The sequence below is a fragment of the Kogia breviceps genome, chromosome 4 (assembly GCF_026419965.1).
Source record: "Kogia breviceps isolate mKogBre1 chromosome 4, mKogBre1 haplotype 1, whole genome shotgun sequence".
Taxonomy (NCBI): domain Eukaryota; kingdom Metazoa; phylum Chordata; class Mammalia; order Artiodactyla; family Physeteridae; genus Kogia; species Kogia breviceps.
Genome location: NC_081313.1, coordinates 170,568,867 through 170,591,718, shown reverse-complemented (window position 1 = coordinate 170,591,718; position 22,852 = coordinate 170,568,867). Strand labels below are relative to the sequence as shown.

Below are 22,852 nucleotides of genomic sequence, written 5' to 3'. Positions count from 1 at the left end.
CTGTATGGGGAGAAGAAAGGTCAGAAGGTTCCCAGCCTGGGGTGTGAGAGGGGAGGGTGGAGTGACTGGGACCTTTGGGAGGGGGAAGATGGTGAACATGAATCTGTGTCAAAGACAGCATGAGGACCCAGCTCAGTGTCCCCTGGGACATGGCAGCCGGTGTCAGGGACAGGTGTGGAGAGGGGGTCAGTGGAAGGTCAGCAGGGAGAGGCTGGCACTGAAGACTCCTCTGGGTGTCACGGGAGGGGTTGTGACTATTGAGCCTGCCTGGCAATGAGGCTGCACATCAGAGGGGAGGTGACTTTCTGGAGGGTAGGGCTGGTGGCTGATTGCCAGAACTCCAACTCAAACTTGGGGGCCACGGAGGAGCTGGGCCGGGGTCTGCCTGGGGTTCCCCCTGCAGGCCAGGGTGTGAGGCAGAGCTTGGGGTCTGAGCCTCTCTGCTGTGTGACCTTGGCGGGTCTCTCAACTTCTCTGGACGTGAGCATCTAAACTGGGGTTGGGGGACTTCCCTGGTGGTGCAGTGATTAAGAATCCGCCTGTCGATGCAAGGGACACGGCTTTGAGCCCTGGTCCGGTAAGATCCCACATGCCGCGGGGCATCTAAGCCCGGGCGCCATGACTGAGCCTGTGCTCTGGAGCCTGCGAGTCACAACTACTGAAGCCCACGCGCCACAATGAAGAGCAGCCCCCACTCGCCACAACTAGAGAAAGCCCGCACGCAGCAACGAAGACCCAACGCAGGCAAAAAATAAATAAAATAAAATAAAAAATAATTAAAAAAATAAACTGGGGTTGGGGGTGGAGGTGGGGAGGAGGCAGGGGTTGTCAGCCCTCATTTGGCAGCCTGGAGCTAAAGAAGCCTGTCACGAAAGACAGAAGCATCCATCAAGTTCAATGTTTTATATCCACATCAGTATCAACGTACCATACAAAACCCGCCTGCCAGCCTGGCCAGGCAGGCAGGAGGTGGGATGGGGTGGGGGGTCTGTGGGCGGCATAGAAAACCAGGGCTCTCGTCCCAAAGAGGAGAGAAAAGAGGGCTTTACGTACAGTCGAGGAAAAATAAAATCAGAGCCCAACATGATTGAGAAGCCTTGAGTCTGCGTCGCGTAGAGGTGCTGTCGGGGGTGCTGCGTGTCGGCTGCCCCAGAGGTGCTGGTGGCCTCAGTTCCTGGGAGGCCTGGGGTCAGCTCATGAGTTTATTTTTACTTATTTTCTTTTGGGGGGTTACTTCTTGGCAGCAGCCCCATCATGGTGTTAACCGGGTTTCACTTCAGGATTTGAAGGGGAAGTTGGGGTCTGTGGGGCAGGTCCCGCCTGGCCCCAAACGTCATGGATGAGGTTCTTTGAAGTGGCCAAGCGAAGTTCCTTCCTGCCCTGATCCCAGGTCTATGGCTTAAAAATCGGGGTACCCAGGTCGGGGCCGCACAGCCCGGAGGCCTCTGTAAACATGGCAGGTGCAGCCAAGGTGGGGCTTTGGGAACCCCGGGGGCCTGTCAGGGGCAGGGCACAGGGGTGCGGTGGCCAGAGCTGCAGGGGGGGGGCAGTGCCGGTGGGGGAAGGAGGATGGAGTGGGGGAGGCAGGACCCCCACCACAGATACATAGAGGGACAGAGACCAAGAGGGAAAGAGAGGACAGACAGATGGAGCTAGAAAGAGACGAAGTGTGACAGCGGGAGATGGACGGGGACTCAGAAAGATGGAGAGACAGGCAGACACGGAGGAGAACCTGAGAGAGACAGAATTGCAGAGAGAGGAAGAGAAAAACAGATAGACCTGGAGAAATTCACAAAGACGAGAGAGATGGAAAAAACCCAAGAAAGAAGAGACAGGTTCAAAAAGATGGAGACCGCGGATGTAGCTGCCACCCCAGCTGGGCCAGTTCTCTCGCTCAGAGCTCAGCGGGTGGCAGGTGGGGGCCCGGGGCCCGGGGCGCGCACAGGATGGGCAAGTGTGACGGTGAGCGCGTCGTTGTGCTGCACCAGCGAGGCGTGCTGGTAGTGCAGCACCAGCTCCTTCAGCGACCCATACAAGTTGTAGGGTTCTGCGAAGCCAAAGCCCGTGGCTGTGCGGTAGATGACGCAGTGCTTGGTGTCGCCGTCCACCCTGTGGGTGCAGGCGAAGGGGTGGGTCAGATGGGCCCCCACCAGGCTCTCCCAGCTCCGCCCCGCTATTCCTGTCAGGTGACCCTGCCTGGGACCTATATTTCCCCATTTCCTGGATGCTGGCTGCCAACCTGGTCCACACCCCGCCATCTCCTGCTTTGATACCGTCCCAGCTTCCTCCCCTGTTCCCAAGAATCCAGGGCTTCTTCCTGACTGCCTTCCCAAGGCCTAAGGTACAGTTGGCACTCAATGAGAGCTCTCGGAAGGAACGGGCGGATCCCTGCTCCCCACCTTCAGTCCACTCTCCGTTCCCTTGCCAGGCACTCACACCACAGAACAGGCATAGCAGCCCCGCTGGCTGCTTTCACGGATGAGGAAGGTGCCATCCCGCTTGCCACTCAGCATTTCCTCAGCTTGGGTGCGGTTGATCTTGCCTACATACCACGTGCGTTCCTCGTGGTGGGGGAGATCATCTTCATCCTCCATCAGTGAGTACTGGCTGTGGGGGAGGCAGGGAGGAGCCCTGGTCACTTACTCGTTAGCCCCTAAGGTACCCCTGCCCCCTGGACAACTCTCCCTCCCTGGTGAACTGCTACTCATTCTGCAAAGCCCACCAAAAATGGCCCCTCCCCGGGACAACCCCTCCCTCCCCGCCACCAAGTGGTCACTCACTCCTCAGTCTCGTTCTTGATCCCCAACCATTCATTGATTTTCTTCTGCCGGGCACCTTTCTGAGTGAGCCACCTGGGGGGAAGAGGAAAGGTGGGCTCCTGCTGCTCTGCTGGTAGGGGGGGAACAGAGGCCGCAACACAGGCAGGGTGAGCCACCATGGGCCAGGCCAGCCTGGCCGGAGGCAAGGGCTGACAAGTGCAGGTTCTGGGTGTGATACCCCTGGTTGCCATGAGGGGTCAGCCTTGGCCTGGCCAAGGACCACTTGAACGCAGGTGGACTCCCCAAGCTCTGCCAGGGAACCCGCCTATTATGTTTCTGTTAACACTTTTTGAGACTCTGGATTGTGCCATCACGGCACAGTCCCGGGGACTGCACGGTGGTGCGCCTTTGCACAGGGCAGCTTTACAAAGGACCCAGTGAGCTAATGTGTGCACAGTGCTTGGTACACAACAGGTTGTACATGAGCTTCAAAGACCCAGGCGGAAGAAGGAAGCCCCTGATGAAGTCCTCAGTGGGTCAGTGGGCAAAGGAGGGATCTTGGGCTCAGGCTGGGCGCCGTGTGCTGGGTTGCACAGTTGGCATTCATGGAGTGGACCCTGTCGGAGGCTCCCAATGACCTGGCCTCGTGAGAGCAGTGTTCCCATTGCACAACTGAGGCTGAGGCCGCCGCACAGGGAGCCCTTCTGAGGGGACTGGGAGGGGCCTGATCGAGAGGGAAGGGGCTGGTGGACAGACGAGGGGGCTAGGGGACTAGGTAGGGCTAGTTGGTGGAGAAAGCAAGAGTGAGACGCATGCAGAGGTCACCTCGCCAGGTGCCCCTGCACTAACGGGGGGATCCACGGGTGAGTGCAGAGCCAGGCACTCACACGAGGTACTGGTCTCTGATCTTGCGCAGCTGCATGAGGTCTGGCTTGAGGCTGTTCATGCGCTTGTCAATCTCTCGGTTGTCGGAGGCCTGTGCCCGCAGCTCCTGTTCCAGCTTTGTGCGGCTCTCGTGGATCTCAGCAATGCGAGACTTAAGTCGCTCTGAGTTCAGCAGGATCCTGTGGGAGGAGTGGCTCAGAGGCCTCAGATGGCTCCCAGTATCTAAGTCTTTAGACATGCTGTTTCCCTGATTGCTATTTCTGGCAAACTCCTATTCATCCTTCAAAGCCCATTTCAACCGACCCTCTCTTCCCCTGAAACCCAGACTGCCCTCTGTTTCCTTTCTTTCCCCACTTGCGCTGTGTCAGATCAAGGTGTGGTAGGGCAGGGCAGAGGAACCAGACTCACCTCTGCATCTCTTTCTCATTGCCCTCACGCCGGAAGCGCTCCAGATATTCCTTGCTGCACTTCTCCTGTGTCTGGCCCTGCTCTTCAAAGATCTTGATAGTCTCATTGAAGGCCTCGATGGCTGTGCGCTTCATCTGCAGTTCCTGGAGGAGGAGGTAAATCTGAGCACCTCCTGGGACTCCCTGCAAGTCCCTTGTGAGGGATAAAGGCAGATCCCAATCTGATATGGAGACTTTGCTCAAGCTGTTCCCTCCACCACGTGTATTGTTCCTCTAGCCCCTCCTTCACCAAATGAACTCCTATTCAGCCTTCAAACCCCACACTCCCCAAACCCCCTCTTCCTTTAGATCCTCCTTTAGGCACCTTAAAAAATACCTGGGTCTGTGAGCACGGCTGAGAATTAATGATAAATCTAGTTGCTACAATTCATGGGGCTCCTTCTCAGAGTAGATGCTGCACCAAGCACCTTCCATGCATCATCTCATAAAACCTCCCAAGAGCCTCCTACAAAGTCAGAACTATTAATGGGGAAACTGAGGCTCAGGGGGCCTAAGCCATTTCCACGGTCGTGATGTTCCTAACTGATCCCAGACAGGTATCTTGTCCACTTAGAACCTCAGGTTGACCCATCACTAGAAAGGGGACAAGACAGAAATTGCTCAGGGACTACAGGGGAGACAGGGAAATTCCCTGTTCGAGACCGGATGCTCAATCTGAATAAGTTGCATCTCAACTTTCAAAAGAAATTTAGTAACACAGTCCTTGAGTAATAAAACCTCCTCCCACTTCCCTGTTTTTAAAAGACACTGCTCTTGGGCTTCCCTGGTGGCGCAGTGGTTGAGGGTCCGCCTGCCGATGCAGGGGACGCGGGTTCGTGCCCCGGTCCGGGAGGATCCCACGTGCCGTGGAGCGGTTGGGCCCGTGAGCCATGGCCGCTGAGCCTGCGCGTCCGGAGCCTGTGCTCCGCAATGGGAGAGGCCACAACAGTGAGAGGCCCGCAAAAAAAAAAAAAAAAAAGACACTGCTCTTTTCCATGATCTCCGGACCCTTTGTCTTAGGCAACTCTTCGTCAGGCGGTTATCATCATCATTTTGAATAACATCCAGATTGAAGGGGATGGAGATGTAATTGAGACTCATGGTTCCAGTTTCCAGATGGGGAGACTGAGGCCCAGAGGCTCAACCAAGACATCTCCCACAGCTCAGCTGCTCCTGGGAGGCTGGTTGGTGCCTCTTCATCTGTTTTGTTTTTTTGTTTTTTTTAGAACCACAAACACTGACTTCTATGTTTTTAGGGTGGTCCCTGGTTTTAAGAGCCTGCTGTGACCTAGAAGTGGACATCTGTCCCTGTGGCCTTGGCATTGCCCCTCCGTGCCTGGGTCTCCCGGGGTGCGCTGGCCCGCAGTACCTGGGAGGTGCGTGTGTACTCCTCGTAGAGCTGGTCATACTCGCGGCTCTTGTCCTGGTACTGCTGGTGGTAGACCTTGAGCTGGGCGCCCACTGCTTCCACACTGTCCTCCTTGACGATCTGGTCCTGGGGATACCCGGTGCCATCAGGGAAGCTACCTGGGAAACAGGCCCAGGGCCGGCCAGGCACCACCCACCCCCGCCCCCAGCTCCCACCCCAGCCCTGCACCTGCTGGTACTTGGACACCGGGTAGAGGAGCCGCGTGTCCAGCTTGGCGTTGTACTGAGCCAGCGACTCGTGGCGGTAGTGGGTGATGAGGTCCACAACAGAGCAGAAAGTGAGTGGCTCCGAAAAGCCGTAGTGCCCGTCTCGGTGGAAGACCTTGATCAGCTTGTTGTTCCCACCTTTCCTAGGGGCGGGTGAGAGGGGGGTGTCAGCAACCAGCAGCACCTGCAGACCCAGCAACGTCCGACTGGCTGTGCAACCCCCAGTCCTCTGACCTGGGTGTTCTCCCTCCCACCGCTCACCCCTGGTCTCCCTGAAGAGACAGGCGCCCACCTGAGGGTCAGCGTGTACTCCCCCTGGATCTTGCTAGATGCATCTCGGACCAGAAAGGTGCCATCAGGTGTGTCCCGCAGTTTCTCGTTTACCTCCTCCCTGTGGAGATAGCCAGGACTGGGGCTGCCCATTGGGAGACCCGACCCCTCAGGCTTTGCCCACCATGTGGCTCCACCCCACAACCCTACCTGGAGATGTCACCCCAGTACCACTCAGCATCTTGCAGGGAGGGCGGGTTGCCCCCATTGGCCAGGCCTGTGGGGGCTGGCTTTGCCTTGGGGGGTTTTGGCGGCAGTGCTGGGGGACAGGAAAACAAATGCACACTGAGCACCAACTGTATACTGTGGCCAGCTCCCACTGCAACCAAACCTGCCGATACTGGCAGGGCTCCGAGTCAGCATTCTTGGTCCCCAACGATAGGAGCTAATACAAGGGGGTGGAGATCACCTGGGGGCGCAATCTCCTGTTCCTCCAGATGTTCCTGAAGCAACTTCTCCACCAGTAGCGCAGGGAAGTCAGGGGTGGCCTCAGTCCTAGGGGGAAGGGACGTGTGGTGAGCGCTGGGTAGAGCCTGGTGTGCACAGGGCCCTGCATGTGCTTGCGTGTCCGGCAGGGGGTCTATGTGAAAGCTTGCGAGGGGAAGAAGAGAAGGTGACGCAGGCTGCTGTGGGAGACCCACTACTGTTTATGTATATGCAGTTAGCGCCCAATAAGTATTCATACAACAAACAACAGGAGTCAGCATGTGAAGGAAAGTACAGACACCACCCAAGTGCCGGCCCTCCGGTCTAGGCCCCATCGCCTTGTCCCAAGCCCTGCTAGAGTCTTTCTGGACCTCAAGTCCCACCCCTTGTTATCTTTCCTAGCTCGCCCATCATGACAGCTCTGGCCTCTTCCCCGCTGGGCACACTCCGTTCTCCTGTCTAGACCCCCGCCCTGGCTACGTCTCCAGCCCGTCCTCCATCTAAAGCCCCACCCCTTTTTGCTGCGGCTCAGGCCCGCCTCTCACCCGTCGGGTGCGCCCCCTGGCGGCGGCGAAGGCGACGGCGCCCGCAGCAGCAGCGGCCCGAAGGCGGCGCTCAGGGCACGCACAGCTGGGCCCAGGGCTGGGGCGCGCCGGGCCACCCGGCCCAGGTGCTGGAGCAGGAAGCGCAGAGTGAGTGCGCTGTGCAGCGGCAGCGTCGGGGGCTCCAGCGCCGGCCCCACGGGCCCCGCGGCCTCTGCGGACAGACGGCCAGGGGAGGGTGAGCCAGGGCCGGCACCCGCCCGCCCGAGCGCCCTCCGCAGTCCGGGATTCCTGCCAGACTCACCCCGCAGGGCTCGGTGTGCCTCAGCCGCGGCCTCGGGTGTCACAAGGGGTGCGGGCAGCGCCAGCAGGAAGCCCTTCACGCCATCTGTCAGTGCTGCAGCGTCCCACTGCTCCATATCGCTCAGCGACCAGTCTGCGGGTGCAAGGGGGATACATCGAGCCAAGGCGGGTGCAGGGAGGGGACATCATCCGTCCAGGGCAGGTTCCTCTCCCACTCTTTCCCACTGAAGCTTTCCCTCACCTGTGCGCGCGGCAGGTGCCTCAGGCCTGTAGCTGTCTAGACCTGTGGGGAAGGGGATGGGGTAGGTCAGTGCCACCCCACGTGGCAAGGCCAGCTCTCAAATGCTGCCTCGACCCCCGTGTGGGGTCAGGGGTGGCTACTAACCTCCCAGAAGTAAGAACAGGGGGAGGGGAGGGAAATAGTGGCAGAGGGCACGGCACATGCAATGATGGGGTCTACGTTCCCCTGGGAGTTACTCCTTCCCCAACTCAACATGGAGGCCCAGAACATCCAGACTCAGCCACTTCCCATACAGGGTGAGCCCAGCAGCCCTGTGAAGGAGATGAGTTGCCCATCACCAGAGGTAAGCAAGCAGAATCCAGGGGTTGCAGCCAGGCCGAGGCTCACCTGTCCGCTCAATGGCCTCCACAAGTTTCACCAGGATAGGGGGAGCCACATCAGGCGGGGAGAACTGCTCGGGTAGGTCAGGGAGTGTGAGGCCTGGCAGGAGGGGACAGAATGTTGGCAGGGTCCCTAGAAGGACCCCAGCCCCTCTCTTTGCCTGCTGCATCTCAGCCCAAGTGCCTAGCATCTGGACCACCACTCTGTGGGGGGGGGGGAACGACAGAAGGCCCAGCTGGTGGGGCTGGGAGGGCTGAATTAGTGGGAAACGATTTTCTAGGTTAAAATATCAATTCACCCAACTACAGAGGCCAGATATAGTTGGCTGACTAGCGTCCTCCCAAATGGTATGTCCACTTCCTAATCTTTGGTACCTGTGACTGTGACTTTACTTGGAAGTAGGGTCTTTGCAGATATAATTAAGGTAAGGATTTCAAGATGAAATCCCTAAACCCAATGACTGGTGTCTTTATAAGAGAAGGCCATATGAAGAGAGAGGCAGAGATTGGAGTGATGTGGCCACAAGCCAAGGTACACCTGGAGCCCCCAGAAGCTGGAAGAAGCAAGGAAAGATCCTCCCCTAAAGCCTCTGGACAGAGCACAGCCCTGCCCACACCTTGATTTTGGACTTCTGGTCTCCAGAACCATGAGAGAATAAACTCCTGTTGTTTGAAGCCACCAGTTTGTGGTAGTTCATTACAGCAGCCCCAAGACACTCATACAGCAGGTTTAGGGCTCTGCCATTGCTTGCTGTGCAACCTCAGGCACAGGACCCACCCTCTCTGTGCCTCAGATTCCTCAACTGAGAAACTGGTCGATGGCATCGTCTCTCCTTTCTCAGTGGGAACAAAGTGGTTGAAGAGAGTAAAAGGAAAATACCCCAGCTGGATCAGGTCACCTCATTCCAAGGACCTTTCTCCGTTTTCTAAGTCATTTTGCTTAAAAAAAAAAAATTTCCCCCCTTTTAAAAATGCTGACCTCCTTCCATGTCCCAACCCTGCACCCCCAGCCCCATGTTTCTGCCCCACCCAGCCTTTTGTGCTCCGGCGCACTCTGCCGGCACGGCCACCATTTGATGCAGCTTTGGCCCTTGGCGGGGACGCCCTGGCACACCGCAGGAGCAAGCCGGGGCCTGCGGGGCCTCCCTGAGTGATGGGCCAGGTGGTGCCTTGAGCTGAAGAAAGGCCCAGCTGTGTCGAAAATACAAAAAAAAAAAAAAAAAAAAAAGTGAGCGAACAAGGGGAGGTGGGTGACATCCCAGTTGGTAAGGGGGCTCTGAAATTCAACTTTGAAATCTGCCTGTGACCAGTTTGCAAAGCATGGAGGTCCCATTAGAATAGGCATTATCCCCATTTTACAGATGAGGAACTGAGGCTCAGGGAGGGAGCAACCTCCCCGTGGGTGCACAGCCAGATGGGGGCGCAGGTGACATCAGGGTTCAGCATGCAGCTCCCTGCGTGGAGTTGAATAGAGGGAAGGCAGGCAGCTGCTGCCTGCTGCCTGGTGGTCCCAGGATCCCAGAGGGTCAGGGCTTGAACAAAAGGACTAGTACCCCCCATTTCCAGATAAGGAAACTGAGGCCTGGAGAGGGCTGGTCCTAGCCGATGTCACATAGTCCTGGAAGATTTGGAGGGTGGGGCTGGGTGGCCGCCCGGAGTGGGGATGTGTGTGGTGTCTGGACCCAGGCCAGGCACAGGAGGGAGGCGGCTGTTACCAGGGGGAGAGGCAGATTCTGGCTGGGAGCCCGGATGGGGCCGCCTCCTGCTCCTCTAGGCCGAGGCGGGACGCAGGCCCTGGCCCTGGAGATGCCAGATGCTGCAAAGCCCAAGCCAGCAACCATGCTGCCTCAGCACCCCGCCATTCCACCCCACACTGTGGGACTCTGGCCTGACCCTCTTTGGACATCAGCGTCCCTCGGGCACAAAACCAGGCAGGCCATCGGGTGAGGCCACGCTGCCTCCCAGGGGCTTTGGCCTTCACTGGGTGACTGCCCCTGAGTGAGTGGTTCAACCCCCTTGCACCTTGGTCTCCATATCTGTACACAGGGCCTCACCGGGCGGCTGTGAGGGTCGGAGCAGACCACGCCGGGCACTCAGCACTCATCAGCCTCCTCCCCACAAGCTGAGCCTCGGTTTCCCTGATTGGAACCCACACACCCTGCCCAGCATACAGCCCAGCACGCAGCAATTGCAGCGTATGTTCAGTGCCCTGATTCTCCACTCCCAGGACGCTCTTTAGAAGTAGGGATGGCCGAGGGTCTCTTTGGGGAGTGATGTAGGGTCCTCACAGGTCACTGTGCTGCGTGGCCTCGACTGAGTAGCCCACCTTCTTTGGGCTTTTTGGCTCTCTTCATTTTGGAAACCAGAAAATTAGGGTTACAACAAAGGGGGTTCGTTCCTCAAGGGATTCTGTCTGCAAACCACAAGATGAAGTTAAATTGAGCCCCTGAATCTTACTGGACACTCCCTATTGTCTTCAAAATCAATCCCACGAAGTCCATGAGGTAAGGACCCTGCCCCTTTTCTCACTCCACTCCACCTGACGGCTTGTGCCCTGAACCTGTCATGACATTCCCACCTCAGAGCTTTTCTCCTCGCCGTACCTGCTGCCCGGAGCCCTTTACCCCCATCTCTCCTGAGAGGCTCCTTCCTCACAGCATCTGTCATCACCTAATCACATCTCGTCACTTCTTGAACCAGAAGCCCCATGAGGGCAGGGCCAGGCCTTGTGTCTACCACTCGGTGCTCAGTGCCATGAACCGCATCCAGCCCCTGACGGCACTGTAATCAACACTTGCCGACCAACCAAATGTCCTTATTCCTCCTCTCCTGGAAGAAGCACCATTGCCTCATGGGAGAGAAGAGGAAACTGAGGGTCTGAGGGCACTCCCCCTTTCCCCCAGCCCTGCCAGGGCCCCTACCTGTTGCTCACCTGGCTCAGGGGGCCCATCTCGGGGCCTGGCCGGCAGTGGGCGTGGGCCACGTGGGCGAGGCCCAGGCCGGGCCAGGGTCACAGGCCCTAGGAACTCAACATAGGTGCCAGGGAAGTCGCCGCGCTGCCGTGTGCGCTCATTGAGGCCAGGCATCCAGCCCACGCTCTGTGGGCAGCGCTCGCTGCCCTCGGCCACGCCCAGCGCCTGCAGGGCTGCCCTGCTCACCACCAGCACGTCGCCCGGCAGCAGCTCCAGGTCCTCCGGCCGCTCCCGGCGGAACGGATACAATGCACGGTATTGAAAGCCCTCGGCGCCAGCCATGGCTGGGCAGGGTGGGGTATGGATGGTCAGGTGGCTGCTCGGGGCCCCAGTGGCCCCATCAGCCTGGGGTGGGGGCCAGGAGGGTCCGCTGGGTGGGCTTGGGGACTCAGACCTCTATTTCCACCAAGAAGTTACAGGTGACCACAGGGGACGCTCACGCCTTGCTTCCCACCATTGTTCCACGACCCTGCCAAGGGCCTCTCGTTGCTCGGTCCACCATTCGTCAACTGGTGGGAGGGGGTCGGCAGCAGCGTGATCTCAGGTCACTCAGCCGCTGCGTCCCCCCTCAATCCGTAGGGCTGGGCTGGGCCGCTCACTCCCTCACGTGGGGAGCCATCGGCTCCCGAGGCTGGCGGCTCTTCCAGCTGCGCCAGGCGAGGGGGCCGAGGGCACAGGCTGTCACCATGCTCGGCTCGGGACGCCGACCTAGGGGGAGAGGGGCAGAGCAGCATCAGCCAGTTTGGACTCCTGCCACCCCCAACTCAGAGATGGGCCCAAATACCAGGTTAGAACCCCCTGACTCATTGGGTAACGGGGGGCCAGTCCCTGCCCCCTCAGTTTCCCCAGACGTAAAATGGGTACAATAATAGCCCTCCTTTGGGGTTGTTGGGGGTAGAGCTCCAAAGAATCTGCCCCAGGCATACTGCATGCTCAGTTAACAAGCTCTTCATCATCCCTGTTAGAGATGGGGAATCTGAGGCTCAGAGCAGGGAGGTCTTTGTTGGACAACTCAATGGGCCAGGATGCCAGGACTCAAAAAACTCAGATCCGTCTAACTTCACAAGGCCCAGGATAGATGAGAGGAGGCAGCAGCCAAATGACAGATAGTTATACCCAGAGTGGGTAGGGTGTAATGGGTGATGCTCAGGGTGCTGTGGGAGCTCCGAGGAGAGACTGGGCCAGCTGAGCACAGAAGGAGGCATCAGGGGCAAAAGGTGGTAGGAAAGGAGGTCCAAGCAGAGGCCCCAGCACAGGCAAAGGCCTAGAGGTGAGTCCAAACAAATGGATCTCTGATCTCTGCGGGGGAGGAGGGACTGGGGGGGGGTGTCCACACATTGCTCAGTTTGGTGCCCACAGTAGGTACTCAAAACAGAAGGGGGTTGGTGGGAGGCCAAGAGGACCTTAGCCGCAGGGTAGACATGGAGCCAGTAAAGGGTGGAGGGAAGGAGGGCACTGCAACTGCCAAGAGGGAGGCTGCTGGATGCAGGGGCAATGATCACCCCTTAGGAGCCCCCAGTCTCAGGGAGACACAGCCCAGCACAGACACATTCGCAACCTCAGCCCTGCAGGTTCAGTCCTCCAGAGAGGTTGGGGGGTGGTAGGCGGTGCTTTTCCTAGGGGCGGGTCCTCATAGAGGAGAGGAGGGGGCGCTGGCCAGAGGAAATAGTACAGGCAAAGACTTGACAGCAAGAAATGCTTGCCAAGAGTTCAGGGTGGCTTTAAGAAAGCCGCAGACCACGCAGGGCCTCGAGTACCAGGCAGAGGGTCAGACTTTATCCCTCGACCACGGGAGCAGCAAAAGGTGTCCGAGCAGGGAGCACAAGCTCCACATTCCAGGACGCCCCAACTTACCCGCTCCCTGGCCCCTGTACCCCCACTCTACAGGTGGGGAAACTGAGGCCCAGCGAGGGGGACGTCCAGAAAACCGCCTAAATCCGCTTGCCTGCCCGCCCGCCTCCGCGCCCAGCTGAGCACACGTTTGCACACGCCCCGGTGTGCGCGCCTGGGAACCAGCGCTCCCCGAATCCAAGAGGCGGGTGGAGAGGCCAGGCCTGGCTGGGGTCTTGGCGGCTGGACTCAGAGCCTGCGCGCTCACGCGTGTGGAGACGTGCACTCGGGCCTGCGTGAACCCCGCAGCCCAGCCCAGGGGCCGGAAGTGGAGTCGACCCTCTACCGTCTTGCACCCCCACTATGCCCCACACAATGCCTGGGCGCCCCTCATTACTGCTCGATGCCCCACTCCCGGCAGGGCCTCCCTCAATTCAGGGCCGCAGCTCCAACCCCTTATCTCTGCCTAGGGTCCCCCGTTCCGCCCCCATCGTCCGGGGAAGGCTGCAACGCAGCCAGGTCGAGCCAGAGGCCTCCCGCTCCCTGCGGCCCCCAGTTCCCGCGGGGCCCGATGCAGCCCTGCTCGCATTCTGGCTTCCACCGTGGCCCCACACTTTGCCTGGGTGTTCCGCATCTGACCGAACCCCCAGACCGGCCTGCCACGCGGACCAACCCGGACTTACCTGGTCGCGGCCGCCACCGCTGCTGCCGCGGCCGCCGTCACGCAGAGCCGAGCCAGACCCGTGGCTCCACCGCGGCCGCCGTCGCCGCAGCCGCGGGATCCCCACCTCCGCCGCCGCCGAGGTTCCGAATGGTCGGGCCCGCCCCCGGCGGAAACGGCCGAGCGTATTCGGACCGGGAGGGTGCAATGAGGCCGAGGCGCCTGGGAACGCTCGAAAGCTTCCGGAAAGAGCCGAACGTACTCCCGCGGGACTGGAGGGTAACGGGGGTGGGGGTGGGGGCGCCCCGAGATAGCCGATCATTTCCGGAAACAGCCGAACATAATCGGGTCAGATGAATAATTCCGAGTCTGGGCTCGGCTAGGCTCGGCTGGAGTCAGAGATGCCCGAGCGATTCCGGAAATGACCGAGCGCGCTCCCCCTGGACCGGCAGAACAGAGGTTGGGCCCCGAGACTTCGGAGAGTTTCTGGAAAGAACCAAGGGTGCTCGGTCCCAAATGAAGCCCTGGGAGCTTAGATCTAGAGGCGACCACCAGCATCCGGAAACTACCGAAGCAGGGACGGCTCCAGAGGGCGAGTGAGGTGGCCCAGAACTCAGGAACTGGAGGCGACCGAGTTGGGGGGAGGGGCTCAGACAGAAAGCTGCGCTTTTCAGGAAACAAGCTGAGAGCCGAGGAGGAGCCGGGGTTGAAAGCCGGGGTTTCCGTGGTAGCCCAGAGCGTCCGGAAACAGCTGAACTAACTCTCTCTCGGGTAGGGAGAACTAGCCCAACGCCTGTCCAGATGCGGACTGTTTCCGGAGATAGCCGAAGACACTCGGAAACAGGGGGCGTGGCCAAAGGTTTCCGACCTACGGAGCGCTTCGGAAGCAACAGAACGCACTCGGGCTGGGCTGGGTTCCAGTGGTGGTGAGGGGAACTTCAGGGCACAGCCCAAGCAAAGACCGGTTAAAAAAGGACACAGAGATGGTTGATTTATTTATTAACACAGCTTCAGGGCCCCAGATGGGTGTCTGCATGAAGCTTCTAAGGACAGAGCCCATGATGGGTACTCAAATTCAGAGAGGGCAGCAGGAGGCCAGGACCAGAGAAGGCATCAGGAAGAATCTCAACAGTGAATTCCCAGCAGCCTTCAAAACCCACTTCAAGTGACTTTGAGCCAAGGGTCTGTTTTCATCCCGCCCCCGCCCCACCCCACTCTTCCCTTACCCTTTTCTTGGCCCCTCACAAATCCAGACATTGGACCTCTTCTTTGTAAATGTGGGCTTTTATTCACCATCAGCTCCGGGATGGAAGGCGGGAGCAAGTCATGCACAGCCTTGATCTAGTTCCAACACCAGGCAGTGCTACGCGGATGTCTCCAGAGAGAACACAAGAGTGGGCTGCAGTGCCTGGAAAGTGCCATCACCATTGTGGGGTATGGTGATCTTGCTGGCCACCTCTGAATGGGAAATGGAGACTCCGAGATGCCCAGTGGGTCACACAGCATTACAGGGGAGAGAGCTGGAGCTGGAGTCGGCTGTATCTGACAACAGAGTCTCCATGCCAGCTCCCTTGACTACAATGCCCAGGACAGGGCCTGGCTGCATGACTCTTGCCAGGCAATGGTGGGGGCAAGTCTCCACGCCTTGCCAGGCCTTCGTTATTTGTCTGTAAAATGGGGATGACGACACCACCTCCAGCCTTCTCAAGGTTGGCTGAGGGAAAAGCCACAAGTAAAAGCGCTTGGCATACAGTAGGTGCTTAATAAATAGTTGTTGGGGTTTGTTCTGTAAACACAAGGAAACTGAGGCACAGAGTGGGGAAGTCATTTTCCCAGAGCCAAACAGTGAAGCCAAGATTCCAACTTGGGCCTCACTGCCCACCCCAGTTGGATTTTTCTCACTTGAATTTCATCCCTACAAGTATCTGGCATATCGAGGGCATCCCCCAGGGGCTGTTTCAGACACATCATGGTCAAGTTCTCACCCTGGTGGGCATCAAATACAAAAAATCTTGTCCAGGGTGGATATTCTTCTCCTACCCTGGAAGTGTCCTTTGAGGCCTCTGCCTCCTGGGGCATCAGTGTCTGCTTGTGACGTGGGTGACCCCTCTGCCTAGATCTGGTGAACTTCTACTCATATATCAAAGCCCCAGTTCCCACACCTCCTAAGCCTGTAGGACAGGAGGCAGACTCTAGCAAGGCTGGCCTAGGGATGGAGGCTATGATGGTGGGAAGTAGCCTTCAGAATCCAGTCCATCATCAAGATTACTTTGTTCTGTGGTGGAGGGGAATTGTTTACGGAATCTCCAAGTCATCCAAACTGGGCCTGGACAGGTAAGCTTGGCTGCATCCCTTCAAATCTGTGGGTCTTGAGTCAGGGATGGGATCAAGTAACACAAAAAAACTTTAAAAGTACAGAAAAACCATAAAACACGAACACACGTTGACTTGTCCAAAGTGCTTCCTTCTCAGCCCAGGGGGCAGGGTCTGCAGATGGGTCCCAAGTGCATGGGACAAGACCTGGGCAGCCGCCTTAACAGTGGCGGCTCAGTCTGGCTATCGCTTATAAAACGTAATAAATTAGCTGCAGGGATTTGCTGCTATTTACAATGCCACCCTAGTCTCCCTTGCCTGCCCCTATAGCTCCCTGATTGATCGGCTCCAGAACATGAGGGAGGCACCTTCCAGCAAGAAATGCGATCACTTCTCATCTTCCAGGTGTCAGAGGCTGGTGGCTCAGTCTCCATCCAGGTGTCAATTTATGGAAAACACATTCCACAAAAAAATGCATTGACTTCCAGGCCAGGGAGAGGCTAGGTAGGAGGGATTAGTCTTTCTCAAAGGGTCCAAAGGCTCCTGGCACAGCCTCAGCGCCCTCCACGGCTATCTGCGGCACCAAGGTAGGTGGCCCAGTGGCCTCCTCAGGTGGTTCGTCAAAGCTCACCTCCTGCACAGCTTCCTGCTTCTTGAATGAGTCTCGGCGCTCGGACAGATGCAGCCGCCGCATGACCACCAGCTCGGAGTCTGGCCCGCGGCTGCGACGCCCCAGCTCCCCGTCGAGCCGCTCACCTGCACCCAGCTTGTCAGCTGACTGGCCTCGGCGCAGCCTTGGGGACCGGGCAGGCGCAGGCGGGTGCCCTGGCAGGGGCGAGGGTGAGCGGGGTGGGGGCGCTGGCACAGGCGGGCAGGCCAGCGGGGAGGGCGGGATACTGCTGGTAGACTTGCGGCGGCCGGCTTTGGGGCGGGGTGGCCCAAGCTTGGTGGCCAGGCCGTGCAGGGAGCTGGGTCGGGTGTGGCCGGCAGCAGCCGGAGATGCAGGGCTGCTGGAGCTTGGGGATGCGCTGGGTGGAGACACTGTGTCTGTGGGTGACAGGAGAGGGTCAGGGCCACCAGCCTCAATGTGCCAGCCTCGAGGTGGGGCCCTAAGACTGACTGCCAAAAGCCCACACTGTTCCCTGTGGCCACCCATCAGGCCTGGTTTTTCCCTTGTTTGCACAAGCTCTTCCTTTGGCTTAGATCTGGTGGACTCCTACTCATCCATCAAAGCCCTAGCTCCTCTTCACCCACTTCTCACCTAAATGACCCACTGAATCATTCAGCCAAAGGTACCTGCCCACCGTCCATCTATCCACCCCATGAGCCATCCACCCACTGGTTCTGGAAGTTATCCAGCAAGGGCCCTGCCTCTGCCTGTGTCCACTCCCCACCCCATCCTCAGCCCCTGAGGATGCCTGATCTGAGAAAGACAAAGATGGCACAGATACCCCCAGCCCCATGAGGTCAGGTAGGCCAGGGAGAGATAGCAGTTGGGGTCCCCAGAAGGCAGGGAGGGCTTCCTGGTGGCTCTCCTCCAGGAGGCCTTCCCTGCCGCTGTGGATTGCCCCAGACTGTCTCTCTAGTCTGATGCTAACCCAGTGGGACTAGGGGTGTCCATCTCTGGCTGTCTCTCACAGACTGGGGACCCTCAGGGTTGGGCCAAGTCACCATCCTTTCCTGCTCCAGAACAATCTTTCCATGCCCTCTCTGGCTAACCCTCCATGGCTCCCTACTGCCCCCCAATTTAAGCCCAGCTCTTCGGCTTGATCCATCCCCCAATCCCCTCTCCCTAGCCTAGCTTTCACATCTCTCCCGTCTGGATCCCCTTTGTTCATGATGTTCCTTCTGCTGGGCACACCCTTCCCTGCCCATCCCAGACTGCCTTTGAGGCTGTCACACATCAGGTCATTCCAGCCTCCCAACTCTGCTCACTGCCCCGCTGGGCGGACCACCGCAGCCCTAAGGGGCCATTCTTCTTCCCCCGGGGGTCCTGGGGGTGCACCCACCTGCTGGGGCATCGGGAGCCGGGCTGCAGCAGGGCGTGGTGGGGCTGGGGGAGAGGCTGTGGGTGGGTGAGCCCGGGAGGCTCTCGCTGGATGACAGGGAGTGGTGGAGGCCGGAAGAGAAGCTGCGGCTGGTGTGCAGCACGGACGACTGTTTTGAGATCTTCTTGAAGAGCGACTTCCGCCTGGGGGTTAGAAACCCAGATTCTTCAGAACCCCTGCCCCCAGCGGCCCGGGCCGCCCAAACGTGCCACAGGTCCTGCATCAACCCTCCCTGGCGGCCAGCCCACCACTCACCGGTCCTGCGTCTCCCGCCTTCGGCTCCGCTTGTTCCTGCGCGCCATGCGGCCCTTGGTCACATTCTTCCGTGCGGGGCCCACCTTGATGGAGGTGTTCTCCAGCGGTGTGGTCCGAAGGGCGATCTTGTTGCCACTCTGCAGGAGGAATGGCAAGGGGTCGCCTGTGTGCCTTCCATCCAACGAGCCGTCCATGCACCCACGCACCCATCTACTCATCCATCGGGAGCCCCGGATCCTAACCACCCGCTTCTTACCTAATGACCCCACTGCTCACTGGGCCAGATGGATGTCTGCCATCTGTCCGTCCATCCAATAAGCCATCTACCTACCCACTGGTCCCAGGAGCTATTCAACTAGGGGTCTGCCTCCTCACCTGTGCCCACCTCCCCGCCTCTAGGCCTCAGCCCCTGAGGACCCTTGGTCTGAGGGGGGCAGGAGGCAAAGATGGTACAGATACCCCCAGCCCCACAGAGTCAGGGTGGGCCAGAGGGAAGGTCGGGAGAAGGGGCACCCAGGGGGCAGGAAGGGCTTCCTGGAGGAGTGGCTCTGAGGCAGAGGGGACGGGGCATGCAGGGCCGAATGCGGAGTGGTACGGTTGCACGGGGAGAACCACACCGAATCGGGAGCTGAGGCCAAGGGGTGGGGATGGGGGTCACAGGAGCAGCCCAGAGGTGAGCAGTGTTGGGAGATCCAGGGGCCCTGAGGATGGATGGGGGTGGAGGCTCTGGGATGGAGGCGGGGGTGGGGTCGGGGGCCTGCACCTTCAGCAGTAGCTCCACGACGTCCATGTGCACCAGCCCCAGGACCGACTCCCCGTTGATGTGGGTGATGAGGTCCCCGGCCCGCAGGCCTGCCTCCTGGGCAGGGCTTCCCTCCTCCACACCCTGGGGGTGGGAGCAGATGGTGGGGTCAGTGGCCTGGGCCCCAGAGCTAGAGACCCCAGCCCAGCTGAGTCAGCTACAGGCCCCCAGCAAGCTGCTGCTTTTCACACTGCCTGGTTTTCCAGACCTTTCAGAGACCAGTGGGGAGGGGACAGGTCCTGGACTGGGGGAGGGAGGACAAAACACCCACTGTGCGAGAGCTTTGTGCCCACTTGAGGTCTCCATCCCTCTTGCCCAGTCCTTTCCCCGTAACTGACAAGGCCCATTAGGACACAGGTGGCATCAGTTCCCTGCCCTGGGCTCCAAAACCACATAGGCAATGAGTACTCGCTTGCTTTCCAAGACGAACAAATGCAGCTCCAAAAGGGAAGCGCCTTGCCAGGGCAGAGCTGGAGCTCAAACCAGGTCTGGCTGTCCCCGCCCACCCCAGGGCCAACTCACCCACACGACATGGTGCACGGTGTAGATGTCACTGTCACCCATGTAGACGCGGATTGCCCGCAGGCTGAAGCCGTACTTCTTGCCCGAGCTGTGGATGACGATGGGGGGCCGCAGGCTGCCACACACGGGGGAAGGGTCTCGGCTTGGAGAGGAGTCGCGGGACGACGGGTTTGAGGACAGCGAGCGTGGGGACAGGGGGCTCATGAGGGGGCCGCCGCTGCCGTCATCTGCAGGGACGAGGTTCAGGGAGGGGGGTCACTCCCTTGTAGGTCCCCTCACAAGGCACCTTCCCCTCCCTCCACACCGATCAGTCCGCACGGCGCAGCATGTGAGATCTTAGTTCCCGGTCCAGGGATCAAAACTGTGCCCCCCCTGCAGTGGAAGCTCAGAGTCTAAACCGCTGGACCGCCAGGGAAGTCCCCACACTGATCACTCTGGCTGCTTTGCTGCCACTCCAATGCCCCAAACACCCTCCCCCTTCCCCTCCAGGCCTTTGCACATGTAGTGCCCGCTGCCAGGAATGCCAGCTGCTTCCCGTCTCTTGGGCTCAGCCCCGAAGAGAAGCCCTGGGACCTTTGTGCTCAGGGACACATCACCTGGAGGGACCCCCTCCAGCTCCCGCTGGCCAAAGCAGCCCCCGCTCCGTGGTTAAAATGGACATGGACAGATAAGCAAAGATGAGGCCGGGCCGTGGGCGTCACCTGACGTGATGATGAGTGACAGGGCAGACACTGAGGCTGACTTGGGCACGCGACCCCCGCTGGGGGAGGTCCTGGATTTCTCAGGGGCTGGGTCTCTCGGGCCCCCAAGGCGGCGGCCCCGGCTGGCATCCAGGGCCCTCGGCGTGGAGTGTCGTGCACCGGTGCTGTTGCTTCGTAGGCGCGCGTGGCTGAGGGCAGCTGTGTCAGCTACGGGGATCAGCAGGGTCGGGGGGTCAGTCTGCCCCTCCCCCAACTCACCACTTGGCCCCTCTGCCCTCAGAAGGCAAAGCCCCTTCCTCCCTGGTCGGTGTGTACACAGTCCAGCCTCCTGGCCTTTGTTCAGGCGTTCCCTCTTCCTGCACACCTTTCTTTCACTGCTCTCCCTGGGAAGCTCCACTCTTCAAGTCCCCTACTTCAAGAAGCCTTCCCCTCACCCCAGTCAGATTCCTAACTCCCACTCTTGGAGCTCCCCAGTTCAATTCCTTTCTCCCGTCCTAATCCAATGAAGCTGGGGGGTATCACCCTCAGACTGAGGCCTTTGTTACACAAGTGAATGTTGTCTAGAGAACTCCTACTCATCTTTCAAAACCCATCTCAAATAGTCCCTCCTGTGGGAAACTCTCCATGACACCATCCCTCCAACCCTGGACTCCACCTACCAGAAAGGCTTGAGGGCTTGGGCATCACTGGGGTGGCTGCTGGGGGTGGGTCAGGCTCCCCTAGAATGAAGACGGGCCTCTTGGGGCCCACAGGAGCTGGGCCGACTCCCTCATCCTCTGATGAGAAGGCAAATTTGGGCATCGTGTCCAGGCTGATGGTGTTCAGGAAAGATGGGCTAGGGCCCCGCTCAGGCTGGGAAAAGGATAAGTGGCAGGAGGAACCGGAGGATGTGCAGGACCTCAGCCTGTAGCAGGGAAGAGCCTGAGTCACACCTGCCAGGTGCCCTCACCCCAGGACACCCAGTCTCCCCTAGTGACCATACATTAACTCTCAGCCTAGAGTCAGAGATAATTTGTAAATATAAGGTGAGTTCCCTCTGCCTGCTCTGTCCTCTGTGACTGCCCAGAGAACTCCTATTCAATTTTTAAAACCCAGCTTCCAACGCCCATCCTCTAGCAAACATTGATTATTTCTGTGAGTTTGGACATTGAAAGATGAAAGGGACTTCATGAGCAAAGGGTATTCGGGGCAGAGGAAACAGCACAAGCAAAAGCCTAGCAGTGTGACGGTACATGGCTGCTTTAGGTTTAGTGTGGTTAGGAATGCAAAGCCAAAGGGAGTGATGATAGGGGCCAGGTTGGCAGGGGACTGACAGGCTGGCCAATATGTTTTACCCTTTTCTACTGGGCCACTGGGAAGCTCTTTCCAATGTTAAGACTTTGTGGCTCCACCTCCCAGCAGGTTTGGAAGCTGGATTTGCTTATACTCCCCAGCCCACCTACCGGACCTCGGTGGTGCTCAGCCGGCGCCCATAGTCCCCCTCACTGCTGCGCTCCCACCCTTCTTCCCGGTCCTCACTGAAGCTCCGTTCAGCAAAGGTTGGGGTGGGCTGGGCGGCCAGGAACTCAGAGCTGCTGTAGACCTGGGAAGCAATTAAAAATAACAGTAACGGGACTTCCCTGGCAGTTCAGTGGTTAAGACTTCACCTTCCAATGCGGGGGGGTGTGGGTTCAATCCCTGGTCAGGGAGCTGAGATCCCACATACCTCGCAGCCAAAAAACCAAAACATAAAACAAAAGCAATATTGAAACAAATTCAATAAAGACTTTAAAAAATGGTCCACATCCGAAGGGGAGTTCTGGGCAGAGCTCTGGCCCCTGAGGCTTCTGAGGAGCTGCTACCGTCATGACAAGCATGGATTTCTGTACATGAGCCCCTTTGGCAAACTGGTGACACCTACAGACCTCTTCTCAGAGTAGTATTTTTATTTTTTATTTATTTATTTATTTATTTTTTCGGTACGTGGGCCTCTCGCTGCTGTGGCCTCTCCCATTGCAGAGCACAGGCTCCGGAAGCGCAGGCTCAGCGGCCATGGCTCACGGGCCCAGCTGCTCCGCGGCATGTGGGATCTTCCCGGACCGGGGCACGAACCCGTGTCCCCTGCATCGGCAGTTGGACTCTCAACCACTGCGCCACCAGGAAAGCCCCAGAGTAGTATTTTTAAATTCATCAAATGAAATAGGTCAGGTTGCAAGCGAGGCTGATTATATTAAAATAATATTAGAATATTTTTTAAACCAGCAATATGGTACTATACGTGCCTCTTCAGTAATGCATTAAATAACAAGATCTAGCAGGTCTTATAAGTACCATAATTTTGAAGTAGTTTTTTTTTTGTTTGTTTGTTTTGGTACACGGGCCTCTCACTGTTGTGGCCTCTCCCGTTGCGGAGCACAGGCTCCGGACGCGCAGGCTCGGCGGCCATGGCTCACGGGCCCAGCCGCTCCGCGGCATGTGGGATCTTCCCAGACCGGGGCACGAACCCGCGTCCCCTGCATCGGCAGGCGGATTCTCAACCACTGCGCCACCAGGGAAGCCCCTTGAAGTAGTTTTGAACTTGAAAGATATTTTACAATGACTCCAGTATGACGAGAAAAATCCATGATCTGTACTGGTGACAAAGTCAAGGTCATGCTAATATTACTGTGATTTGTTGCTTATATTACAATTGGAAAACATGACAAATTTCAGTTAGAGATTAGTGAAAAGAAAGATGTAATTTATTCCCATGCAAGTTCACAAACCCTAGATTAAGAAGCCCTTCAATAAATTCTGATAGTACCTGAAAAAAAAAAAAGGTG

At 58.4% G+C, this 22,852-nt stretch overlaps 2 protein-coding genes across 12 annotated transcripts in view; both read right to left on the bottom strand.

Moving 5' to 3' along the window:
* Positions 1 to 888: 888 nt before the first annotated feature.
* On the bottom strand, positions 889 to 13,662 carry PIK3R2 (phosphoinositide-3-kinase regulatory subunit 2). 3 transcript variants are annotated; one of them, XM_059062502.2, is made up of 16 exons: positions 13,433 to 13,662; positions 10,880 to 11,627; positions 7,955 to 8,047; positions 7,568 to 7,609; positions 7,328 to 7,459; positions 7,027 to 7,237; positions 6,465 to 6,550; positions 6,206 to 6,314; positions 6,018 to 6,116; positions 5,688 to 5,868; positions 5,460 to 5,585; positions 4,053 to 4,195; positions 3,647 to 3,823; positions 2,781 to 2,852; positions 2,437 to 2,607; positions 889 to 2,109 (listed from the first exon to the last, which is right to left on the bottom strand). In XM_059062502.2, the coding sequence occupies exons 2-16, from the start codon at positions 11,199 to 11,201 to the stop codon at positions 1,902 to 1,904; spliced, it is 2,172 nt and encodes a 723-aa protein (XP_058918485.1). In that variant the 5' UTR covers positions 11,202 to 11,627; positions 13,433 to 13,662; the 3' UTR covers positions 889 to 1,901. The 3 variants fall into 3 exon arrangements, with proteins under 3 accessions (XP_058918485.1, XP_066888581.1, XP_066888580.1); XM_067032480.1 differs by having other exon boundaries at positions 11,374 to 11,627; positions 13,433 to 13,558; XM_067032479.1 differs by having other exon boundaries at positions 11,314 to 11,627; positions 13,433 to 13,531.
* A 1,013-nt stretch (positions 13,663 to 14,675) lies between these two features.
* MAST3 (microtubule associated serine/threonine kinase 3) overlaps positions 14,676 to 22,852 on the bottom strand; it is a 38,503-nt gene continuing 30,326 nt past the window's right edge. For all 9 annotated transcript variants that reach the window (XM_067032476.1, XM_067032472.1, XM_067032473.1 and 6 more), the window contains 8 exons: positions 21,494 to 21,633; positions 20,711 to 20,955; positions 20,052 to 20,258; positions 19,351 to 19,577; positions 18,790 to 18,912; positions 18,027 to 18,163; positions 17,733 to 17,914; positions 14,676 to 16,770 (listed from right to left, as the gene is read on the bottom strand). In XM_067032476.1, the coding sequence (XP_066888577.1) occupies positions 16,238 to 16,770; positions 17,733 to 17,914; positions 18,027 to 18,163; positions 18,790 to 18,912; positions 19,351 to 19,577; positions 20,052 to 20,258; positions 20,711 to 20,955; positions 21,494 to 21,633 (1,794 nt within the window). In that variant the 3' untranslated portion in view covers positions 14,676 to 16,237. The remainder of the gene's footprint in view (positions 16,771 to 17,732; positions 17,915 to 18,026; positions 18,164 to 18,789; positions 18,913 to 19,350; positions 19,578 to 20,051; positions 20,259 to 20,710; positions 20,956 to 21,493; positions 21,634 to 22,852) is intronic.